We start from the raw sequence: 23,342 nt of genomic DNA on the forward strand, positions 1-23,342 counted from the left end.
AAACAAGACCTTTCCTCCACATAACACAAAACATCGGGGCGATTTAGGGAAATCTGCAGCTGGTGCCATCCAGTCCAACTTATCAAGATGAACCCAAGACTTGCAAGGAGAACTTCCAAGAAACCCACAACTGAGCATTTCGGGGGGTCAGGAAACCTTGGCCAGTCATCATCTCCATTATGCTCTTTTTCCAGAAAGTCATTATCTCCTCTCTGGACTTCTTTCTCTGTAGGCTTTACCAGACCAACTCGTGGAGCCAGTGTGTGCTTTTTGGAACTTCAGCAGAAGGTAGGCTGGGTTGTCGGAGAAGTCTCCCAGTTGCATTTTTGGAAAAGGCAAGGAAGGAGGGAAGGAGGGAAGGAAGGAAGGAAGGAAGGAAGGAAGGAAGGAAGGAAGGGTAAAATGAAAGAGAAAGAGAAAGGAACGAGAGAGAGAGAAAGGAAGGAAGGAAAGATAAGAAAGGAAGAGAAAGAGAAATGAATGAGAGAGAGAAAGAGAGAGAGAGAAAGGAAGAAGGAAGGAAGGAAAGATAAGAAAGGAAGAGAAAGAGAAAGGAATGAGAGAGAGAGAGAGAGAGAGAGGGAGAGAGAAAGAAAGGAAGGAAGAAGGAAGGAAGGAAAGTTAAGAAAGGAAGAGAAAGAGAAAGGAATGAGAGAGAGAAAGAGGGAGAGAGAAAGAAAGGAAGAAGGAAGGAAGGAAAGAAGAAAGGAAGGGTAAGAAAGGAAGAGAAAGAGAAAGGAACGAGAGAGAGAAAGGAAGGAAGGAAGGAAAGGAGGATAAGAAAGGAAGAGAAAGAGAAAGGAACAAGAGAGAGAGAGAAAGAAAGAAAGAAAGAGAAGAAAGAAAGAAAGAAAGAAAGAAAGAAAGAAAGAAAGAAAGAAAGAATTCAGTGACATTGCGTAGACTTTGTTGGACCCTTGCTGGTTTCAAAGAGTACCAGCTCTTGAAAGTTGCAACTGTCTAATGAAGACCGGTAGTGGCAAGGACTGGCTGGCCCTGCCCACCCAGCACCTCCCCTCCCAGGAGTCTCCATGCTGCCCATTTTGGATGCCAGCTAAGTGCAGGGAGGGGGGGGGGAGAAACAGGCCTACTGGAAGTTCCGGAAGTCTGGAAACAGGCCCATTTCCAGTCTCTGGAGCCCAGGGAAGGACGTTTTTGCCCTCCCGGAGGCTTGAGGAATATCTCTGGAGCCTGGGGAGGATGAAAACAACCCTTCACCCAACGTGGTGCAGGAGGCCGAGGAAGCCATGCCCACTATGGCCACACCCACCAAGTAACTGGCCAGAGAACCGGTTGCTAATTTTTTTCAATCCCACCCCTGCCCAATTGCGCAGTTGCTGACACCCACCTGGCTTCCTGGTCCAACTTTCCTCTTAAAGCAGACTGAACCCAGTGCTTATCTGCGTTCGCCACAAGATGCTTCATCCTTTTGTAGAAGGCCTTCTTGAGTATACGCAACCTATGAAACCCACAACAGCAGCAGCCAACAAAATCCAACTTGCCGTCTGTGAATGTTGTGGTTTGCTAAACAGGCTGCCGGATAAGTGCACCAAACACAACTTAATTCATCAGCCGGTGGACCAAGTGGTTGCGTTCAGTGGTGGGATTCTTTTTTTTTTTTACTACCGATTCTGTGGGTGTGGCTTGGTGGGTGTGGTGTGACGTAGTGGGCGTGGCTTAGTGGGCGTGGCAGGGGAAGGATACTGCAAATCCCCATTCCCTCCCCACTCCTGGGGAAAAGATATTGCAAAATCTCCATTCCAGGGAAAGGATACTGCAAAATCCCCATTCCAGGGGAAGGATACTGTAAAATCCCCATTCCCTCCCCACTCCTGGGGAAAAGATATTGCAAAATCTCCATTCCAGGGGAAGGATACTGCAAAATCCCCATTCCTTCCCCACTCCTGGGGAAAAGATATTGCAAAATCTCCATTCCAGGGGAAGGATACTGCAAAATCTCCATTCCCTCCCCATTCCGGGGGAAGGATACTGCAAAATCTCCATTCCCTCCCCATTCCAGGGGAAGGATGCTGCAAAATCCCCATTCCCTCCCCATTCCAGGGGAAGGATACTGCAAAATCTCCATTCCATCCTCTGCTTTCCAGCTCCATTCTCCTATGCAGGGCAACAAAATAGAAAATAGATCAGGGGCGGGGCCAGCCAGTCGTAGTATTTGCCAGTTCTCCGAACTTCTCAAAATTTCCAGTTCATCAGAACCTGCTGAATACCACCTCTGGTTGGGTTGCATTTGAAGTAGCTGAACCTGGGAAGGTTTTTTTAGGAAAGGGGAAGGAGTGTTGGTGAAGGTCTCTGGACGTTGCCCACAGCTCCTTCCCAGGGGCACCTTTCCCTGGGGTGGGAGACTTTGGTCTCCAGGGCTTGAGCATCTGGGCCCAGATGGTTTTCTTGCTCTTCAGTCCTGAAGGTGTTGCTGGAGGCTGGTCGACCAGAGGTTGCTCGATGTCTTCTTCTCAGGAGGATCTAACCACCTGTGCCTGCAACCATACCACCAACTTTGCAGTCCTGCTGCAGGTCTATGAAGTTCAGGTTAGAAGAGGTTTGGGAGCAGGGGTGGGATTCAAACATTTTGGCAACTGGTTCTCTGTCTGGTTGCTGGGTGGGCGTGGCCATGGTGGGTGTGGCCTATTTGACCTCCTGCACATTTGGGGGGGGAGCGTTTTCATCCTCTCCATCCTCCGGAGGCTTTGTTCGAGCCTCCGGGAGGGCGAAAACTGCCTCCCCCGGGCTCCAGAGGCCAGAAACGAGCCTGTAACGTCCAGGAGGCCTGTTTTTTGCCCTCCTATAGCCTCCGCTTGGGCTCTGTACTTGCCTGGCATTCAAAACAGGGTGTGTGGAGACTCCTGGGAGGGGTGGGCGTGGCCAGCCAGTCCTTGCAAGTACCAGTTCAGCAAACCCAATTAAACTTAACATCCTGTTTGCCCGAAATGGTCCGAATCGGCTAAATCCCACCTCTGGTTGGGAGGGTTTTGTTCCATATGGAGGAAGACCCTCCTTGGGGTGCTTTGGAGGAACTAAGGGGAGAAGCTGTTGGTTGGAGCAGAATCCTCCTTGCTCCCTTTTCCAGGTCTCCTGCCTTCCCCCCACCCTCCGATGCAAAAACCTGGTGGCCCAAGAAGCTGAACTGCCCCGTTGCAAGGAAGCTGTTGAGGATGGCTGCTTGGGGGCCACCTCACCCCTTCCTTACCTTCACCAGGTTGTCTCTGTTTCCCGCAGAGGAGCCTCGAGGAGGAGTCCATCCTGAAGACCCTGACGTTTGTCGGCTGTGGCGTGTCCTTCTGTGCCTTGATCGTCACCTTGGTGCTCTTCTTAGCCGTTGGGTGAGTCTGACATCACACAAGGGGACACGGGCTTATCCAATCAGCTCCTTTCCCGATTTCCACGCGGCATCTTGAAGACCCGCCCACCAACCAAGTGAGCGCCGTTCACACAACCTTCTGACACATCTAACCGAGTTGAAGTCTTGACGGGTCATGGGAATGCACCCGTGAGGTCCTTCCTTGGCCCAGTTGAACCAGTTGTGTGAGTCCAGCTTCAGAGTGGGGAGGGGTCTCAAAGAGACGCTGGAAGATCCCTTCCCTGAATCCTGTCCTAACCTCTCAAGGCCCCATTTAGAATAGAATAGAATAGAATAGAATAGAATAGAATAGAATAGAATAGAATAGAATAGAATAGAATAGAATAGAATGAAGAATAGAATAGAAGCAGAATAAGAATAAGAATAGAATAGAATGCAGAATAGTATAGAATAGAAGCAGAACAGAACAGAATAGAAGCAGAATACAATAGAATAGAAAAGAATAGAATAGAATGAAGAAGAGAATAGAAGCAGAATAGAATAAAATAGAAGCAGAATAGAATAGAATAAAACAGAACAGAATAGAATAAAAGCAGAATACAATAGAATAGAAGCAGAATACAATAGAATAGAAAAGAATAGAATAGAATGAAGAACAGAATAGAAGCAGAATAGAATAGAATAGAAGCAGAATAGAATAGAATAGAATGAAGAATAGAATAGAAGCAGAATAGAATAGAATGCACAATAGAATAGAATAGAATGCAGAATAGTATAGAATACAAGCAGAATAGAATAGAAGCAGAAGAACAGAATAGAAGCAGAATAGAATAGAAGCAAAATAGAATAGAAGCAGAATAGAATAGAATAGAATATAAAAGAATAGAATAGAATAAGAATAAGAATAGAATAGAAGCAGAATAGAATAGAATGCAGAATAGAATAGAATAGAATGCAGAACAAGAATAGAATAGAACGGAACGGAACGGAACGGAACGGAACGGAATGGAATATAATTCTTTATTGGCCAGGTCTGATTGGACACACAAGGAATTTGTCTTTGGTGCAAATGTTCCGTTCTATTCTATTCTTGTACATAAAGAAAAATAAAATAGAATTTTTTATTAAGAATCGTAAGATACAACACTTAGTGATGGTCACAGGATACTAAATAAGCAATCAAAATCATATACTAGGAAACAAATAGAACAATATAAATTATAAAGATGCAAGCAACATGGTTATAGTCATAAGCGGGAAGAGAGAGGTACTAGGAAGGAAGAGAAGAATAATAGTAATACAGTCTTAGTAGGTAATATGACAATGTTGAGGGAATTATTTGTTTAGCGGAAGGATGGCATTTGGGGAAAAACTGTCCTTGTGTCCTGTTGTTCTGGAGTGCAGGGGGCCCTATAGCCTCATTTTGTATAGTATAGCCTTATTGTCATTGTACGAAGCAAATACATTGGAATTGGTTTGAGGGTAGGAGTTGAAACAATTTATGTCCAGGATGCGAGGAATCCGTATATATTTTGACATCCCTCTTTTTGACTCGTGCAGTGCGCAGGTCCTCCATGGAAGGCAGCTTGGTATCCATTGTTTTTTCTGCAGTTCTGATCATCCTCTGAAGTCGGTCTTGTTGGGTTGCAGAACCAAACCAGACAGTTATAGAGGAGCAGAGGACAGGCTCAATCGTACTTCCGTAGAACAGAATCAGCAAATTATAAATTAAAAAAACATAACACGTAATCTAATTATGTAATATAATATAATTATAAATTAAAAAACAGAATTAGCGAAGAGAAAGCCACAGTGCTGGACTGCACTTAGTAGCGCTGGTGCCAAAATCTTTGATTTCTTTCCTCTTCCGACAGAGTCCCCAAAAGCGAGCGAACGACGGTGCATAAAAACTTGATCTTCGCCTTGGCTGCTGCAGAAGCCTTGTTAATGTTCAGTGAATTGGCCAAGATCAACCAGGTCAGGAGAAGGCTTGGGAAACAGGAGGAGAACCACCCGGGAGGCTGGTTCCTACCTGCGTTAGCTGAATGGGGGGAGGCCACGGAGAATTCCCCAAATCCTCTCCTCCTTCCCCCCAAACATCTGACTATAGGTCTCCCCATCTCTCCACAGGGGGTTTGCTTCGCAGTCACTGCCTTTCTGCACCTCTTCTTCATGGCGGCCTTCGCTTGGATGTTGGTGGAAGGTCTTCTGCTATGGAGCAAAGTGGTGGCCGTCAACATGAGTGAGGATCGGAGGATGCGCTTCTACTATGTGACCGGTTGGGGTCTGTATCTCGGAGGTCAAGAAGAGGGAAGGGGCAATGAGAAGACCGGGCTAGATTTCTTCTTGCTTTGACCTAGTTGAGTCAACTTGTTCGAACCTAAGATGGAGTAGATCAGAGGTCTACTGCAGGGGTGTCCAAACTTGGCAACTTTAAGACTTGTGGACTTCAACTCCCAGAATTCCCCAGCCAGCTGGGAGTTGAAGTCCACAAGTCTTAAAGTTGCCAAGTTTGGACACCCCTGGTCTACTGTGAGCCCAACTATGTTCTCTCCGCTCATTGTACAACGATGGGAAGGAATGGAGTAGAGGTCCAGTAGGGAAGGACTACATGGGGGAAGGAGTAGCCGAGTCCATTGGATGGGAGATGGCCAACTCCTCATGGCAATTAGACATCTAGCTGGGTTTGATTGACATGAACCACAAATAAGCCAACAATTTGGTAGGTACTCAACATGGTGCAAACAAAACCCATTAGTGTATGGTTGAATGGGTTTATGCAAATACAGCCAAAAGTTTTGAGTAAACCAAGATTCATTGGACCACATAGCTAGAAGACACCATACATGTCTTATTTGAAGCTTGGAGAAGACTACTTGGGTGAGGTTCATTTCATCAACAGAGGGAGAGAATCAAGATCACGTGAACTGTTAATACCACTTTATAATGCCTTGGTAAGGCCACACTTGGAATACTGCATTCAGTTCTGGTCGCCACGATGTAAAAAAGATGTGGAGACTCTAGAAAGAGTGCAGAGAAGAGCAACAAAGAGGATTAGGGGACTGGAGACTAAAACATATGAAGAACGGTTGCAGGAACTGGGTATGTCTAGCTTAAGAGAAAGAAGGACTAGGGGAGACATGATAGCAGTGTTCCAATATCTCAGGGGTTGCTCCAAAGAAGAGGGAGTCAAGCTATTCTCCAAGGCACCTGAGTGTAGAACAAGAAACAATGGGTGGAAACTAATCAAGGAGAGAAGCAACTTAGAACTGAGGAGAAACTTCCTGACAGTTGGAACAATTAACCAGTGGAACAATTTGCCTCCAGAAGTTGTGAATGCCCCAACACTGGAAGTCTTTAAGAAGATGTTGGATAGCCATTTGTCTGAAACGGTATAGGGTTTCCTGCCTAGGCAGGGGGTTGGACTAGAAGACCTCCAAGGTCCCTTCCAACTTACTATTGTATTGTATTGTATTGTATTGTATTGTATTGTATTGTATTGTATTGTATTATTGTATTGATAGACCAGAAAGGAAACCGCATGTGCTGGTTAAGAGATAAGGAAAGAGGTCAACTGGTTCTTCCTCAATGGCCAAGTAGACCATGGGAGATGGGATGAAGACACTGACCTACCTATCTCTGCCTCCTTTTCCAGGGCTTCCTGTGCTGATCGTTGGTGTCACCTTGGCCACTTCGTTCAACAATTATGTGGCAGAGAATCACTGTTGGCTGAATGTGCAGACGGAGGTCATCTGGGCGTTTGTGGGACCTGTCCTCTTTGTCTTAACAGTAAGGGTCTTTAGTGGAACTCCTGGCCTTCCTCATCCAACCTCTGGTTTTGAAGGCCCAGAAATAGGGACTTTTCCTGCCCCACCATCCAAGAAGTTGCTTGTAACTTCAACGTAAAATGTCATTTTGAGGTGTGATCATTCTTGGTGGCCCAGAAAGAAAATGTGGGGATCGTTCTTCACAGTCTTAACTGATCTCATCGTCGTTTAGGTCAACACCTTTGTGCTGTTTCGGGTGGTGATGGTGACAGTCTCCAGCGCACGGCGTCGGTCGCGGATGCTGACTCCCAACAGCAGTCTGGAGAAGCAGATTGGGGTTCAAATCTGGTCAGTCGGATCCGTGGGTGCCCGTGTTCCTTATGGGGGTGCACCTGAGGGCGGGACAAGAAGCAATGGGTGGAAACTAATCAAGGAGAGAAGCAACTTAGAACTGAGGAGGAATTTCCTGACAGTTAGAACAATTAATCAGTGGAACAGAAGTTGCCTCCAGAAGTTGTGAATGCCCCAACACTGGAAGTCTTTAAGAATATGTTGAATTGTCTGAAGTGGTGTAGGGTTTCCTGCCTAGGCAGGGGGTTGGACTAGAAGACCTCCAAGGTCCCTTCCAACTCTGTTATTCTATTCTATTTTATTCTATTCCATTCCATTCCATATTCTATTCTATTCCATTCCATTCCATTCCATATTCTATTTTATTCTATTCTATTCCATTCCATTCCATATTCTATTCTATCCCATTCCATATTTTATTCTGTTCTATTCCATTCCATATTCTATTCTATTCTATTCTATTCTATTCTATTCTATTCTATGGCACTGGAGGCTAAAACAAAGAAAGAACGGTTGCAGGAACTGGGTATGTCTAGTCTGATGAAAAGAAGGACTAGGTGAGACATGATAGCAGTCTTCCAATATCTCAGGGGTTGCCACAAAGAAGAGGGAGTCTAACTATTCTCCAAAGCACCTGAGGACAGAAGAAGAAGCAATGGGTGGAAACTAATCAAGGAGAGAAGCAACTTAGAACTGAGGAGAAACTTCCTGACAGTTAGAACAATGAATCAGTGGAACAGAAGTTGCCTCCAGAAGTTGTGAATGCTCCAACGCTGGAAGTCTTTAAGAAGACGTTGGATATCCATTTATCTGAAGCGGTGTAGGGTTTCCTGCCTGAGCAGGGGTTTGGACTAGAAGACCTCCAAGGTCCCTTCCCACTCTGCTATTCTATTCTACGTATTCTATTCTATTCTATTCTATTCTATTCTATTCTATTCTATTCTATTCCATCTCTCCCACCTGTTCCTCCAAAGGGAGCTTAGAGCCCACCCCCTGCCCTCCTCTTCCCCTCATCTCTGCCCGGCTCAGGGTCATCCGATCATCTCCCGGAGCTTCCTCCGATAAGGCCAACCGATGGAAATCTCTTGTTGCTTTTTTAGCTGGCGCCGTGGGCAGCCACAAGGGAAACACAGTGTTCCTCTGGTGGTGTAAATATCCTTCAGGCGGTTGGCAGTGCTGAAGGTGGAGGCTGGGGCTGGAGGGCGAGATGACATCTCTCTGCAGTTGGTGGCTTGGAGGCATCTTCACCCCGGGTGGGTGGAATGACTTGGAAGAGTCCCTGGTTGAACCCGCCTGCAATTCCAAGTCTTGAGAGGTCCAAGCTAGACTTACAGATGAGCAGAGTTGGAAGGGACATCGTAGGTCATCTAGCCCAACCCCTCCCCCAAGCAGGAGACCCTACACCGTTTCTGACAGAGGGCAGTCCAGTCTCTTCTTGGAAGCTTCCTTTGATGGAGCTCCCGCAACTTCCATAGGTTCCATAGGTGGATGGTTCTCATGGTCAGGAAATTTCTAGGTTGAATCAATCAATCAGGGTAGAGCTGGAAGGGACCTTGTAGGCCATCTAGTCCAACCCTTGCCCAAGCAGGAGACCATACTCCATTTGTGACCAATGGCAGTCCAGTCTCTTCTTGAAAGCCTCCAGGAATGAAGCTCCAAAACTTCTGTTCCATGGGTGGATTGTTCTCCCTGTCAGGAAATTCCTCCTTATTTCCAGGTTGAATCTCTCCTTGTTCAGTTTCCATCTATTATTCCTTGTCTGGCCTTCGGGTGCCTTGGAGAATAGCTTAACCCCCTCCTCTCTGGGGCAGCCCCTCAAATATTGGAAGACTACTATCCTGTCTCCCCTGGTCCATCTCTTCACTAGACTAGCCAGGCCCAGTTCCTGCAACCGTTCATCGTATCTTTGATTCCATCCATTTGTCCGTCCATCCATCCATCCATCCATCCATCCATCCATCCATCCATCCATCTATCTATCAATCAATCGTATGCTTTAGCCTCCAGATTCCTAATCATCCTGGTTGCTCTTCTCTGCACTGTTTCTAGAGTCTCAATATCCTTGATAAATTAACAAAGTTGGAAGGGACCCTTGTAGGTCATCTAGTCCAACTTCCCTGCCCAAGCAGGAGACCCTATACCGTTTCTGACAGAGGGCAGTCCAGTCTCTTCTTGAAAGCCTCCAGGGATGAAGTTCTCACAACTTCCGAAGGCAACTTCTGTTCCACGGGTTGATTGTTCTCCCTGTCAGGAAATTCCTCCTTATTTCCAGGTTGAATCTCTCCTTGTTCACTTTCCATCCATTTTTCCTTCTCTGGCCTTCGGGTGACTTGGAAATAAACTTGACCCCCTCCTCTCTGGGGCAGCCCCTCAAATGTTATTTCCATTGGAGTCCATTTGAGGCTCTTCTGGCTGACTCCAAAAACTCCAATTGAAAAATCATAATTGAAAAGTCACCTACAAAACGTTCCCTTCTTCTAGAGTTCACTTCCTGGAGGGGCGGGGGGTGGGGGGCTTGTCTGCAGCTTCCTGGAATAATGATGGGGGGGTCCTTTTTCTGCCTCAGCAAGGAACAAAGAGGGGGGGGGAGGTTTGTCCAGTTTGTTTGGAGGCCATTTGGAAAGAGCTACAGGAGAAGGCCTAAGGCATGCGTTGGCTCAATGGCTAAGACGCTGAACTTGTCGATCAGAAAGGTTGGCAGTTCGGCGGTTCGAATCCCTAGGGCAGCATAACAGAGTGAGCTCCCGTGCCTTGTCCCAGCTTCTGCCAACCTAGCAGTTCAAAAGCACGTAAAAAGGCAAGTAGAAAAACAGGAACCACCTTTGGTGGGAAGGGAACAACGTTCCGTGCGCCTTTGGCGTTGAGTCATGCCGACCACATGACCACGGAGGCATCTTCGGACAGCGCTGGCTCTTGGGCTTTGAAACGGAGGTGAGCAGCGCCCCCTAGAGTCGTGAACGAATTGCACATAGGTGCGAGGGGAACCTTTACTTTTATAGGGGAAGGCGCAATTATCTCTCCGTTTATGATTGTGGCATCTCCTCTGCCGCACGCCCAGGGAGTCATCTCAGGGTTTGAGATAAGAAAACCCCAAAGGAGGAGATTAAAACGTGAGCATCTTTCCACCAAACACAGAGAAGGGGATGGAGAAATTGCCCCCAAATGAACCTAGCTCAGAGTCCCGTTTTTCAGGCTTAGCTGGGAAGAGGCCAACCGTTTTCTGTTCTGCTCCGTTTTCAGGGCCACCGCCAAACCCATCTTGGTGCTGCTCCCCGTCCTGGGCCTGACCTGGGTGTGCGGCATCCTTGTCCACCTGAGCGTGACTTGGGCTTACATCTTCATCATGCTGAACTCCCTCCAGGTGAGTTCAGGTGGGATGACGCCTCTCTCCGAACATCTGCAGAGGTTCTGCAACTTTAACTTTAACTTTTATTTAATTTATAGACCGCACCCTCTCCCAGAAGGGACTCGGGGCAGTGTACAGTCATATTAAAAACACAATAAATATACATAAATATAAATATAGAGATAGATATAGATGTGGCTGGAGGAGGTTAACATATAATTTACTGTACAATAATAGTTAAAGTTCAAATTTAAAATTTAAAAATGCATTAAAAAACTACCCCTAAAAAACTATCTTGAAATAAAATGTTTGCCAGGAGGTATAAAATGGGACTATAAATGGGCCAGGCCAGCTAATTGGAACAGGTGGGTCTTGAGTTTCTGTCGGAAGGAGCGGAGATCGGTAGTGGTTCTGATATCTGGGGGGAGGTCATTCCATGGCAACAGCCATGCAAGGTCCCCTGCTCCACCTGGAGTTGTGAGGAAGCAGAACTTTTGCATTCATGGGACACAGTGAACCCCAAAGGATCATTTACTGGTCTCGGTTGTGAACTGGGCGCCCCAAAGCGTACACTTTTTTCTAGGCAATTACCGTACTTTTTGGAGTATAAGACGCACTTTCCCCCCCTAAAAGAGGGTGAAAATTTGGGTGCGTCATACGCTGAATGTAGCCCCACCCACCGGCCGGCCCCCCACCCTTTGGCCCCTGCCTCCCAGCAATTTGCCTCCTTGCAGCAAAGAGCAAACAGCCTGTTTCAGTTTCAGCTTCGGCACAGCCTGATTAGCACAAACAGCTGATTGTCGGTTGGATCGGCTTCCCGACCATCAGCTGTTTCACGCCGCAGGGATTGCCATTGCCTGTTGCTGCCCCCGTGCGCCCCGTTTTCCGTCCATTCTGATCCCCACCGCCTGGGTGGAAAATGGGGCACATGGAGGCTGAAAACAGGATGCGGAGGCCGAAAATGGGGTGCGCGGAGGCACCAATAGGCTATGGCAATCCCTGCAGGCTGAAACAGCTGATCGTCGGGAGGCCAATCCAACCGACAATCAGGTGCTTGTGCTAATCAGGCTGTGATGAAACTGAAACAGGCTGTTTGCTGCAAGGAGGCAAATTGCTGGGAGGCAGAGGTAGATTTTTTTTCCTCTCGTTCTCCCCCCCCCCCCCAAAAGCTAGGTGCATCTTATACTTCGGAGCGCCTTATGCTATACTAATACGGTAACCTCATTTTTTTAGATGCTCCTATGGGGACCATACACGGTAAACAACGGCTCCTTGATTCAGCGGTGTTGTTAGCGAAGCGAGTTCTAGTTTGAACCTCAGTCAGAAATTCTTGCTCAAAGTGGTTGGATAGAAAAAAGGGGGCCCCAGAACCCCCAAGCCATACAGCGACTCCTTGGGTTGGGTCTCAGCAAGACCAGCCTTCTGGGCTTCTTCAGTGCCATGTCTTGTTCGAGCAAAGCCACAGTTTAGCAAATATAATTTTTTGATCGGCTGCCTGATTCATTCTCTTCCGCCGACAATACTCAGGATCAAATCCCTTTATTAAACAGTACCCTGTTCAATAATGCATTAAAAATTAATATAATATAATAATGACAACAACAACATTACATTATGAAATATTACACTTACGCTTCTCTTTCCCTTCTCTCTTGCTTTCCTTCCTTCCTTCTTCCTTTTCACTCTTTCTCTTCTCCTTCCTTCCTTTCTCCCACCCTCCCTCTATCCTTCCCTTCCTCTTTCCCTTCTCCTTCCTCCCTCGATTGCTCCTTCCCTTTTTCTTTTCCCCTTTCCTTCTTTCCTCTGTCCCTCCCTCCCTCTCTTCTCCTTCCCTCCCTCAACCCCTCCTTCTCTTCCTTCCCTTTTTCTTTTCCTCCTTCCTTCCTCCCTCCCTCCTTCCCTTTCCTTCTCCGCCTTCTTTTCCCCTTTCATCTTTTCCTCCCTCAATCCCTTCCTCTTTCTCTTCTCCTTCCTCCCTTCCTCTCTCAATTTCTCCTTCCCTTCCTTCCCTTTTCCTCCTTCCCTCCTTCCTCCCTCCTTCCCTTTCCTTCTCCTCCTTCTTTCCTTCCTCCGTCCCTCCCTCCCTCTCTTCTCCTTCCCTCCCTCAACCCCTCCTTTTCTTCCTTCCCTTTTTCTTTTCCTCCTTCTTTCCTCCCTCCTCCCTCCCTCCTTCCCTTTCCTTCTCCTCCTTCTTTTCCCCTTTCATCTTTTCCTCCCTCAATCCCTTCCTTTTTCCCTTCTCCTTCCTCTCTCAATTTCTCCTTCCCTTCCTTCCCTTTTCCTCCTCCCTCCCTCCCTCCCTCCATTCTCCTCCCTCAATCCTTCCTTCCTTTTCTTTTCCTCCTTCCTTCCTCTCCCCTTCCCATTCCTTCTCCTCCTTCCTTTCCCCTTTCCCCTTTTCCTCCCTCCCTCCTTCCTTCCAAATCTCTCCTTTTTCCCCTCTCTTCCTTTCGTCCCCTTTTACTTCCTTCTTTCCTCATCTGCCTCCCCCCCCCCCGCTCTCATCTAACCATCTTTCCACCCGCAAAAATAAAGCCCACAACTCCACCCAAGAATTTGAAACCCACACGGACAATTTGAGCGGGCCTCCTTCCGCGCCTGGTAAAAGATTGCTTGGAACAAAACAAAACAGTATTTTAATTGCCGCAGCTTAACCGATGGATGTAATTGCTCTGGAAAAGGCAGGCAAATATTTACGCGATGCCATCTCTCCTCCCACCCCTTAAAAATCCAGCTGTCTAAGAACCAGGTGGATGCAAATACCCTGAGCCAACCAGAGGCAGGAGAGAAAGGGACAAAAAGAATGTGTATGAGTGTGTGTGTCTCTCTCTCTCATTCTCTGTGTGTGGGTATTTGTGTGGGTATGTCCTGTTTCCCCACCCGAGATGCCTCTTTCCCTCTGCAAAGAGTGCAGCAGGATGCCGGGGGCCCCTCCCGCCACCTGCGTGGGAGTCCTGCGGCTTGCAGAGAGCTGCAATTAATGCGTCAGCTGCAAAGTTTTGCGATAGGGAGAACAGAACGAGCGAGGCAAGGAGCAAAAAGCCTATCAGATTTTATTTTATTTTTTGAAAAAACAAAACCACAGAGTCAATGCTCTCGGAGGGCAAAGTTGGGTTGATTTACAGCTAGGAAGCTAGATTCTGAATTGGGTGGTGGGTGGCGTGAAGCCCCCACCCTGGGCGAGGGCAAAGCCTGGAAGGCAGAGGGCGAACAAACACCCCCCAAGAGTCCTCAGTTTCTCCGGAGGCTGTTTTGAAACTGCTTTTCGTTCAGAAAACAAAACAAAACTCCACAACTCTCCAAAGCTGCGAAGAGTTCCCAGCGAGAATTCATGGCATAAATAGAAAAGGGGCTGCAGAGAATTAGTTCGGAGGATGCCCACTGCCAGGGCGACTAAAAGCCCTCCGCGGTTTTCCCTGCATTTCTGCAAAGTGTGGGGTTTTTGTGGGTCACTTTGTGAGTCTGGCTCGGCTTCGGTTCCTTTTCTCTGTAAAACGGGGGGGCAATTTTCTCACCATTTGGCCCCCCGTTTGAATCAGCAGGATTTCTGTTTAAGACTGAGCCAACCAAGCTCGCACTTGGGGGTGCCTTGAAGTCACATATTTTCATAAGGAAAAATAACAACAATTGTGTTTATAACGTGGCTTTGCAGGAAAAAATTCAAGAGCAAAAGCCGCGAAAACAAATACATCTAAAGGAACACTTTTCTAAAACAAGATTATTATTTTTTGTTTACAGTAAGGGAGCCTGTTAAAAATAAGTCCGCGGAAGTTATTAATCATAAATATTCGGAAAATTAATCAGTGGTCTTAACTAATATGAGACGTGGTGGCTCAGTGGCACTGAGCTTGTTGATCAGAAAGGTCGGCGGTTCGGCGGTTCAAATCCCTAGCCCCTCGTAACAGAGTGAGCTTCCATGACTTGTCCCAGCTTCTGCCAACGTAGCAGTTGGAAAGCACGTCAAAATGCAAGTAGAAAAACAGGAACCACCTTTGGTGGGAAGGGAACAGTGTTCCGTGCGCCTTCAGCATTGAGTCATGCCGGCCACATGACCACGGAGACATCTTCGGACAGCGCTGGCTCTTCGGCTTTGAAACAGAGATGAGCACCTCCCCCTAGAGTCGGGAACGACTAGCACAGATGTGCAAGGGGAACCTTTATCTTTTACCTTTAATGTGCATTTCAAGACCAAATAGAAAACCAGCAAAATTTCTCCTTTTTTTGTCCCCAGAATTTTATAAGCCAAACTAACCTTGGCCACTAATTTTTTAAAATATTTATCTCCTGAAGTTTTCTCAATGGTATAAAACATTTTTTGTCTGTTTGTTTGAAGGGAGGATGGGATAAAATTGGTTTTAAAGGCGTTGATTTCGTTTCAAAGGCATTCAAACCATTGTTCTCTTTCCTTTCCGATGCATTTTTTGGCTGGAAATCGTTTAAAGAAAAAAGATGGCAAAAAGAACCGAAGAGAAAGTACGGGGAAAGTGCAAGAAAGTTACAAGTCATCTGGACCCCTTATAAAATTCCAGGGACGAGGCATCGGAATTGCACAATAACTTTCTCATCTATTTTATCCTTGGCCTATAAACTCCGGGTAGCTTTTAGCCTCTAGATGGAGACATCCCTTGTTTCTGAAAATTGTCAGAAGCCAGCTGAGAAAAAGTCAAAATAAGGTCTTTTGATTCATGTACCCATTGTTTTTTGTTTTTACTTCCGTATCTGAGCTGAATAGTTTAGCTAGAAAGTACCAGCAAAATAAATAAATCTAAAGGAAACTTAAAAAAAAAATAAGATAGTTGTTTAGAATAAAGGAGGTGTGGGATCCCTAAGAAATAAGTCCTCAACAGTTATTAATAATAAGAATATAAGAATAGAGCTGGAAGGGACCTTGGAGGTCTTTTAGTCCAGCCCCCTGCTCAAGCAGGAGAATCTATACCATTTCACAAAGGAAGGAAGGAAGGAAGGGAGGGAGGGAGGGAGGGAGGAAGGAAGGAAGGAAGGAAGGAAGGAAGGAAGTTGGAAGGGACCTTGGAGGTCTTCTAGTCCAGCCCCTTGCTCAAGCAGGATAAATAAATCTAAAGGAAACTTAAAAAAAATAAAAAGATAGTTGTTTAGAATAAAGGAGGTATGGAATCCCTTAGAAATACAGTTGTTAATAATAAAATAAGAATAAAAGAATAAGAATAGAGCTGGAAGGGATCTTGGAGATCTTCTAGTCCAGCCCCCTGCTCAAGCAGGATAAATAAATCTAAAGGAAACTTTTTTAAAAAATAAAAAGATAGTTGTTTAGAATAAAGGAGGTATGGAACCCCTTAGAAATACAATTGTTAATAATAAAATAAGAATAAAATAAGAATAAAAGAATAAGAATAGAGCTGGAAGGGATCTTGGAGATCTTCTAGTCCAGCCCCCTGCTCAAGCAGGATAAATAAATCTAAAGGAAACTTTTTTAAAAAATAAAAAGATAGTTGTTTAGAATAAAGGAGGTATGGAATCCCTTAGAAATACAGTTGTTAATAATAAAATAAAAATAAAATAAAAATAAAAGAGTAAGAATAGAGCTGGAAGGGACCTTGGAGGTCTTCTAGTCCAGCCCCCTGCTCAACCAGGCTAAATAAATCTAAAGGAAACTTTTAAAAATGTAGTTGTTTACAATAAAGGAGGTATGGAACCCCTTAGAAATACAGTTATTAATAATAAAACAAGAATGAAATAAGAATAAAAGAATAAGAATAGAACTGGGAGGGATCTTGGAGATCTTCTAGTCCAGCCCCCTGCTCAACCAGGCTAAATAAATCTAAAGGAAACTTTTAAAAATGTAGTTGTTTACAATAAAGAAGGTATGGAACCCCTTAGAACTACAGTTATTAATAATAAAATAAGAATGAAATAAGAATAAAAGAATAAGAATAGAACTGGAAGGGATCTTGGAGATCTTCTAGTCCAGCCCCTTGCTCAACCAGGCTGAATAAATCTAAAGGAAACTTTAAAAAAAATAAAAATGTAGTTTTTTAGAATAAAGGAGGTATGGAATCCCTTAGAAATACAGTTGTTAATAATAAAATAAGAATAAAATAAGAATAAAAGAATAAGAATAGAGCTGGAAGGGTCCTTGGAGATCTTCTAGTCCAGCCCCTTGCTCAACCAGGCTGAATAAATCTAAAGGAAACTTAAAAAAAAATAAAAATGTAGTTTTTTAGAATAAAGGAGGTATGGAACCCCTTAGAAATACAGTTATTAATAATAAAATAAGAATGAAATAAGAATAAAAGAATAAGAATAGAGCCGGAAGGGACCTTGGAGGTCTTCTAGTCCAACCCTCTGGTCAAGCAGGAGAACCTATACCATTTCAGACAAGTGACTCTCCAGTCTCTTCTTAAAAACCTCCAGGGATGAAGCATCTTCTAGTAGCAAGCTGTTCCACTGGTGAATTGTTCTTATTGTTAGGAAGTGTCTCCTTCATCCTAGGTTGCATCTCTCCTTCATGAGTTTCCAACCGTTGCTTCTTGTCCTGCCTTGGAGAATAAGTTGATCTTCTCCTCTCCTTTGTGGCAGCCCCTCAAATACCAGAATCTTCTTATCATGTCCCCATTAGTCCTTCTTTTCTCTAGATTAACCGAACCCAAATCCTGCAACCGTTCTTCCTGTGTTTGAGTCTCCTGCTCTTTAATCATCTCCGTTGCTCTTCTCTGCACTTTTTCCAAAGTCTCAACATCTTCTTTTTTTTTCATCCTTGCAACCCTTTATCTGGATCCAGCCAAAAAACGCCAAACTTCAACCAGAGCTGAGCATTAGTGGTCCTCTTGTTTGCAAAAAACAGAAACCGCAGAAACAATTCACTTCCCAAAAGAGACCAAGTGCCTCTTGCATCTGATTAGGTTGTTTTTCGAGCCGAGCTTAGTGAGAACATCTTGAAAACATGGCCCATTCCAGCCGCAAGAAAAAAGAATCGGTCCCCGATATCGTAGGATTAACGCGATGCCAAGCTGTAATTCTGCAATGCAAATGGACTCAATTGATTTTTTTTTAACCATGGGGGAGTTGGGGAAGCTGGAAAAGGGGGGGGGAAAAGAGACTGAAATTGTGAGTTTCTCCTGTCCATCTTTTTCCAGCTGGTGGGAAGAGGAAGGGAGGAAAAAGCACGAATGCCCTCCCAGTTTTGCCTCTCGGCCTTTGCAAAAGCTAAAACAGTACTTTTTCTGAGCGAATATCTCTTCAGCTTGTCTGTATGCATTTTTCCTTTTTTTTTTTACAGGGCCTCTACATATTCCTGGTCTATGCACTCTATAACAGCGAGGTAAGACTGAGCTTAGAAACACAACATCTTGTTAAAAAAAAAAACCCAATCCTCCTCTTAAGTTTCTAGTCCTTAAGATTTTAAATATAAATGGAGGAAGGTATGGGTAATAGCTGGGGAAGCCTGATCTATGGGAGGCTGCTGTGCTTGGTTACTTTTCCAGCTATTATTTAGCTATTTTTAGATAGATAGAGATGGATTGATGGGTGGATGGGTGGGTGGGTGGTTAGGTAGGTAGAAAGATAGATAGATATAGATATAGATAGATACATACATACATAGATGATAGGTAGGTAGGTAGGTAGGTAGAGATAGATAGATAGATAGATGAGAGAGAAGATAGATAGATAGATGATAGATAGATAGATAGATAGATAGATAGATAGATAGATAGATAGATAGATAGATAGATGATAGATAGATAGATAGATATAACATACATACATACATACATACATACATACATACATACATACATACATGGTAGATAGATAGATAGATAGATGATAGATAGATAGATAGATAGATAGATAGATAGATAGATAGATAGATAGAAAGAAAGAAATAGATAGATGAAAGAGATGATAGATAGATATAGATTATTTTTATCTATTTATGAGAGGATAGATGAGAAGATGATAGATAGGTAGATGATAGATAGATAGATAGATAGATAAATAGATAGATAGATAGATAGATAGATGATAGATAGATAGATAGATAGATAGATAGATAGATGATAGATAGATAGATAGATGATAGATAGATAGATAGATAGATAGATAGATAGATAGATAGATAGATAGATAGATAGATAGATAGATAGATGAGAGAGAGAGAGTCCCTCAAGATTAGGAGACTCTGCATCAGTTATACAGAAGTTTGAAAAAATTCTGGCTTTTTCAGTCAGCAAAACAAGCACATTATTGCCAGCTGGGGATTCAGAGTGCACAAACGAATCCATACGATTCATTTTACGTTCCTCTTGTTTGTCGTTGCACGGAGAAACTTCAGGAGCAGCCATTCCACCGTATGTTGTGGTAGACAGATCAACGCAAGTCCAGCTTCCCTGTGGCCACTTCCCCCTTTTCCCTTGCATGTAAAAGAGGAGGGGTGGGGAACCACAGCCAAAGATGGTGGAGGTGTCCTAAAACTGTCCCCCTCCCCGCGACCCCGAGATTCTCAAGAAGAAAGCGTTTTTGGAGAAGCGCAACTAAGAGACCCATCTTCCCCAGCTCCCTGCTCTGCCACTATCGAATTTGGAGGTTTCGCTTTCATTTGCTCCGGGGGGGCATCACAGAAAATTTAGTCTGCTCTGAATTTCACGCACTGGCCCTTCCTGAGTTGTGCAGAGCATCATCGCTGGACATTTTTGGATGAAAAGGCTGACCGATAATTGTGTTCCTTCTCCAGGTGCGGAATGCCATCCAGAGAATGAGGGAGAAGAAAAAAGCTCTCTCGTTCACGGTAGGTCAATCAGAATGGAGCTGGAAGGGACCCTGGAGATCTTCTAGTCCTGCTCAATCAGGAAACCCTATAACATTTCAGGACAGAAGGAAGGGAGGAAGCTGGAAGGGACCCTGGAGGTCTTCTAGTCCAGCCCCCTGCTCAAACAGGAGATCCTATGACATTTCAGGACAGAAGGAAGGGAGGAAGCTGGAAGGGACCCTGGAGGTCTTCTAGTCCAGCCCCCTGCTCAATCAGGAAACCCTATAACATTTCAGGACAGAAGGAAGGGAGGAAGCTGGAAGGGACCCTGGAGGTCTTCTAGTCCAGCCCCCTGCTCAATCAGGAAACCCTATAACATTTCAGGACAGAAGGAAGGGAGGAAGCTGGAAGGGACCCTGGAAGTCTTCTAGTCCTGCTCAAGCAGGAGACCCTATAACATTTCAGGACAGAAGGAAGAGAGGAAGCTGGAAGGGACCCTGGAGGTCTTCTAGTCCTGCTCAAGCAGGAGACCCTATAACATTTCAGGACAGAAGGAAGGGAGGAAGCTGGAAGGGACCCTGGAGGTCTTCTAGACCAACCCCCTGCTCAAGCAGGAAACCCTATGACATTTCAGGACAGAAGGAAGGGAGGAAGCTGGAAGGGACCCTGGAGGTCTTCTAGTCCAGCCCCCTGCTCAATCAGGAAACCCTATAACATTTCAGGACAGAAGGAAGGGAGGAAGCTGGAAGGGACCCTGGAGATCTTTTAGTCCTGCTCAATCAGGAAACCCTATAACATTTCAGGACAGAAGGGAGGGAGGAAGCTGAAAGGGACCCTGGAGGTCGTCTAGCCAAACCCCCTGGTCAAGCAGGAGAACCTATTTCAGACAAGTGACTGTCCAGCCTCTTCTTAAAAGCCTCCGGGGATGAAGCACCCACAGCTTCTGGTGGCAAGCTGTTCCACTGGTTAATTGTCCTCCTTGTTAGGAAGTTTCTCCTTCATTCCAAGTTGCTTCTCTCCTTGAGGAGTTCCCATCCATTGTTTCTTGCTTTCAGATCCTATGGAGAATAAGTTGACCTTCTCCTCTTTGTGGCAGCCTTCTCCAATACCGGAATATTTGTTCCCCTTTGCAAGCCGAATCTGAAAAGGGATGAATTCACACAGTTAATTAGCTAGCATTGTGTCCCATCCACCTTGGTTCCTTTTCCCACAAGCTTCTAGAGTTATTCCAAGGATGGGTGTGCTATCTAGAAAGCCTTCTCCATAGACCAAAGAAGAGCCAAGAACTTAGATACCTGGTGAGCAGATCCATAAGTGAAGTCAAGATTCAGGACTTAGTTCTGATGGACCAAGAGATTAGGATCAAAGGCAGGGGTGAAATCCTCCCAGCTCGGCCCAGTTCAGCCGAAGCGGTAGGGACGATTGTCGTTAGTTCTGTAAACCGGTAGTTTAAAAACAAACATCATCTTAAAAACTTCTGGAGACTCTGATTAATTGATCTCACTGTCGAGAAATTTCTCCCTAGTTCTAAGTTGCTTCTCTCCTTGATTAGTTTCCACCCATTGCTTCTTGTTCTGCCCTCAGTTGCTTTGGAGAATAGCTTGACTCCCTCTTCTTTGGAGGAGCCCCTGAGATATTGGAAGACTGCTATCCTGTCTCCCTGAGTCCTTCTTTTCATCAGACTAGACATACCCAGTTCCTGCAACTGTTCCTTTATATGTTTTAGCCTCCAGTTGCATAGAATAGAATGGAATGGAATAGAGAATAACAGAGTTGGAAGGGACCTTGGAGGTCTTCTAGTCCAACCCCCTGCTTAGGAAGGAAACCCTACAGCATTGAAGACAAATGGTTCTCCAACATCTTCTTAAAAACTTCTGGAGACACTGATTCATTGTTCTCACTGTCAGGAAATTATATCCTTAGTTCTAAGTTGCTTATCTCCTTGATTAGTTTCCACCCATTGCTTCTTGTTCTGTCCTCAGGTGCCTTGGAGAATAGCTTGACTCCCTCTTCTTTGTGGCAACCCCTGAGATATCGGAAGGCTGCTATCATGTCTCCCCTAGTCCTTCTTTCTCTTAAGCTAAACATCCCCAGTTCCTGCAACCGTTCTTCGTGTGTTTGAGCCTCCAGTCCCCTAATCATCTTTGTTGCTCTTCTCTGCACTCTTTCTAGAGTCTCCACATCTTTTTTACATCGTGGCGACCAGAACTGGATGCCGTATCCCAAGGGTGGCCTTCCCATTTTCTCTTCTCCTCTTCTCGTTTCAGAACTGCTCCCACCCTGTCAATTACCTGTCAAGCCCCAGGAATACCTCCTGGGAGATGGCCAGGTTCAACCCAACCACCCCGGAAAACACAACCTGCTCCAGCGAGAAGGAGGCGGTGCCCAAGGGCAAAGGTAGGGGAGCAGCTTGGCCTTCCAGCCAGCTCGGGAGACAGACGCTGCGCTCAGAGGTTGGGCGTGTTGCACCCAGACTGATGCCCCTTTCTTAACGCAGGGAACTTCAGCGCCAAAATCCCACGGAGCGTTTCCTCCATTATGTCGCCCGAGAAACCGGTAAGTCCCCCCCCCTCTGAAGAGGCCGTGAATCCAAGGTCTCAAACTGGGCTTCATTGAGGGAGGGAGGCATCAGGATTAGGGTTCACGTGAGCCTCCAGGCGCCGGCACCTGGCCTTGCACTCCCGCAGGTCTTCCCTCTGCTTGGGAAGCCCATGCTCCTAGTCCTCAGTGAGGTGCTTCTGCTGAGCGTCCTCCTCGGTCAGATCCCATTTGAACTGAGCTCTTTTGCCAACTCTTTCTCCTGGGGGCTGCTTAGCTCCAGCAACGGCTTCCTCTTGGGGCCCTAAGGAGCCCGGGAGGGCAGGCGAGGAGGGGCTGGGAGGGGAGGGGCGAGGAGAGGCCGGCGAGGCGCCCCTCAACGTGAGTGACATCGAGTTGGCTGCACCCACCCAGTCACACAACTGCCTAGCCACGCCCACCCAGCCGGTCATTAGGCAGATCTTATTAATGGTCTGCGGGATTTAAAATTATGAATTTAGTGGCCCCTGAGGTCCAAAATCTTGGGGACCCCTGCTCCATCGGATACCTTCTGAAATTCTCACTGAATGGGTGGAAACTATGGGTGGCAACTAATCAAGGAGAGAAGCAACTTAGAACTGAGGAGAAACTTCCTGACAGTTAGAACAATTAATCAGTGGAACAGAAGTTGCCTCCAGAAGTTGTGAATGCCCCAACACTGGAAGTCTTTAAGAATATGTTGGATAGCCATTTGTCTGAAACGGTATAGGGTTTCCTGCCTAGGCAGGGGGTTGGACTAGAAGACCTCCAAGGTCCCTTCCAACTCTACAATTGTATTGTATTGTATTGAATCTCCCCAGTCCTTCTACATCTCTGGGGTGCAGCGACCCCCACCTTAAAACCCTGCAGACTGTCAGCCCTGAGCCTTAAGCCACAGGGTAGGCAGGGTAGCCCACCCAAACTGTGACGGACGTGAGCTCCCCCTCCCCAAAATCCAGGGAAGAGCCTGGGACTCTCCATCCCCAACTGCCCCTGAGCTTTGCGGACAGTGGGGGGAGCCTTCCTTCCGAGCTCCGGTGTGCCCCCCCTCCTTCGCCCATTCCGTGGTGGGCAGCGAGAGCAGCTTCCCCACCAATGTGGGGCCGCGCGCATCCTTAGATTTCTGCCAGGCTATTGAAAAAAAAAAGGATTATGCCCCCTTCGGCTACTTGAAATCGAAGGGCCGCCAATGCCTCCCCCATCAAATAAACAGCTCTCCCTCCCCTTCCCCCACTCTTTTCTGCAACCCCCTCCACCTCATTTAATCAGCGGAGAGATCCT

At 45.9% G+C, this 23,342-nt stretch overlaps 2 protein-coding genes across 2 annotated transcripts in view; one reads left to right on the top strand and one right to left on the bottom strand.

Moving 5' to 3' along the window:
* NR5A1 (nuclear receptor subfamily 5 group A member 1) overlaps positions 1-23,342 on the bottom strand; it is a 355,896-nt gene that overhangs the window by 275,913 nt on the left and 56,641 nt on the right. The window lies entirely within an intron of this gene.
* ADGRD2 (adhesion G protein-coupled receptor D2) overlaps positions 1-23,342 on the top strand; it is a gene marked incomplete at its 5' end in the record, with an annotated part of 51,570 nt that overhangs the window by 18,125 nt on the left and 10,103 nt on the right. The window contains 12 exons of the mRNA XM_081967605.1: positions 233-288; positions 2,418-2,547; positions 3,235-3,338; positions 5,191-5,293; positions 5,447-5,600; positions 6,972-7,105; positions 7,316-7,431; positions 10,675-10,795; positions 18,036-18,077; positions 19,491-19,544; positions 21,773-21,902; positions 22,003-22,061. Coding sequence (XP_081823731.1) covers positions 233-288; positions 2,418-2,547; positions 3,235-3,338; positions 5,191-5,293; positions 5,447-5,600; positions 6,972-7,105; positions 7,316-7,431; positions 10,675-10,795; positions 18,036-18,077; positions 19,491-19,544; positions 21,773-21,902; positions 22,003-22,061 — 1,203 coding nt within the window. The remainder of the gene's footprint in view (positions 1-232; positions 289-2,417; positions 2,548-3,234; positions 3,339-5,190; positions 5,294-5,446; positions 5,601-6,971; positions 7,106-7,315; positions 7,432-10,674; positions 10,796-18,035; positions 18,078-19,490; positions 19,545-21,772; positions 21,903-22,002; positions 22,062-23,342) is intronic.

Source organism: Natrix helvetica (assembly GCF_964273705.1).
Source record: "Natrix helvetica genome assembly, chromosome: 15".
NCBI classification, from domain to species: Eukaryota; Metazoa; Chordata; class Lepidosauria; order Squamata; family Natricidae; genus Natrix; species Natrix helvetica.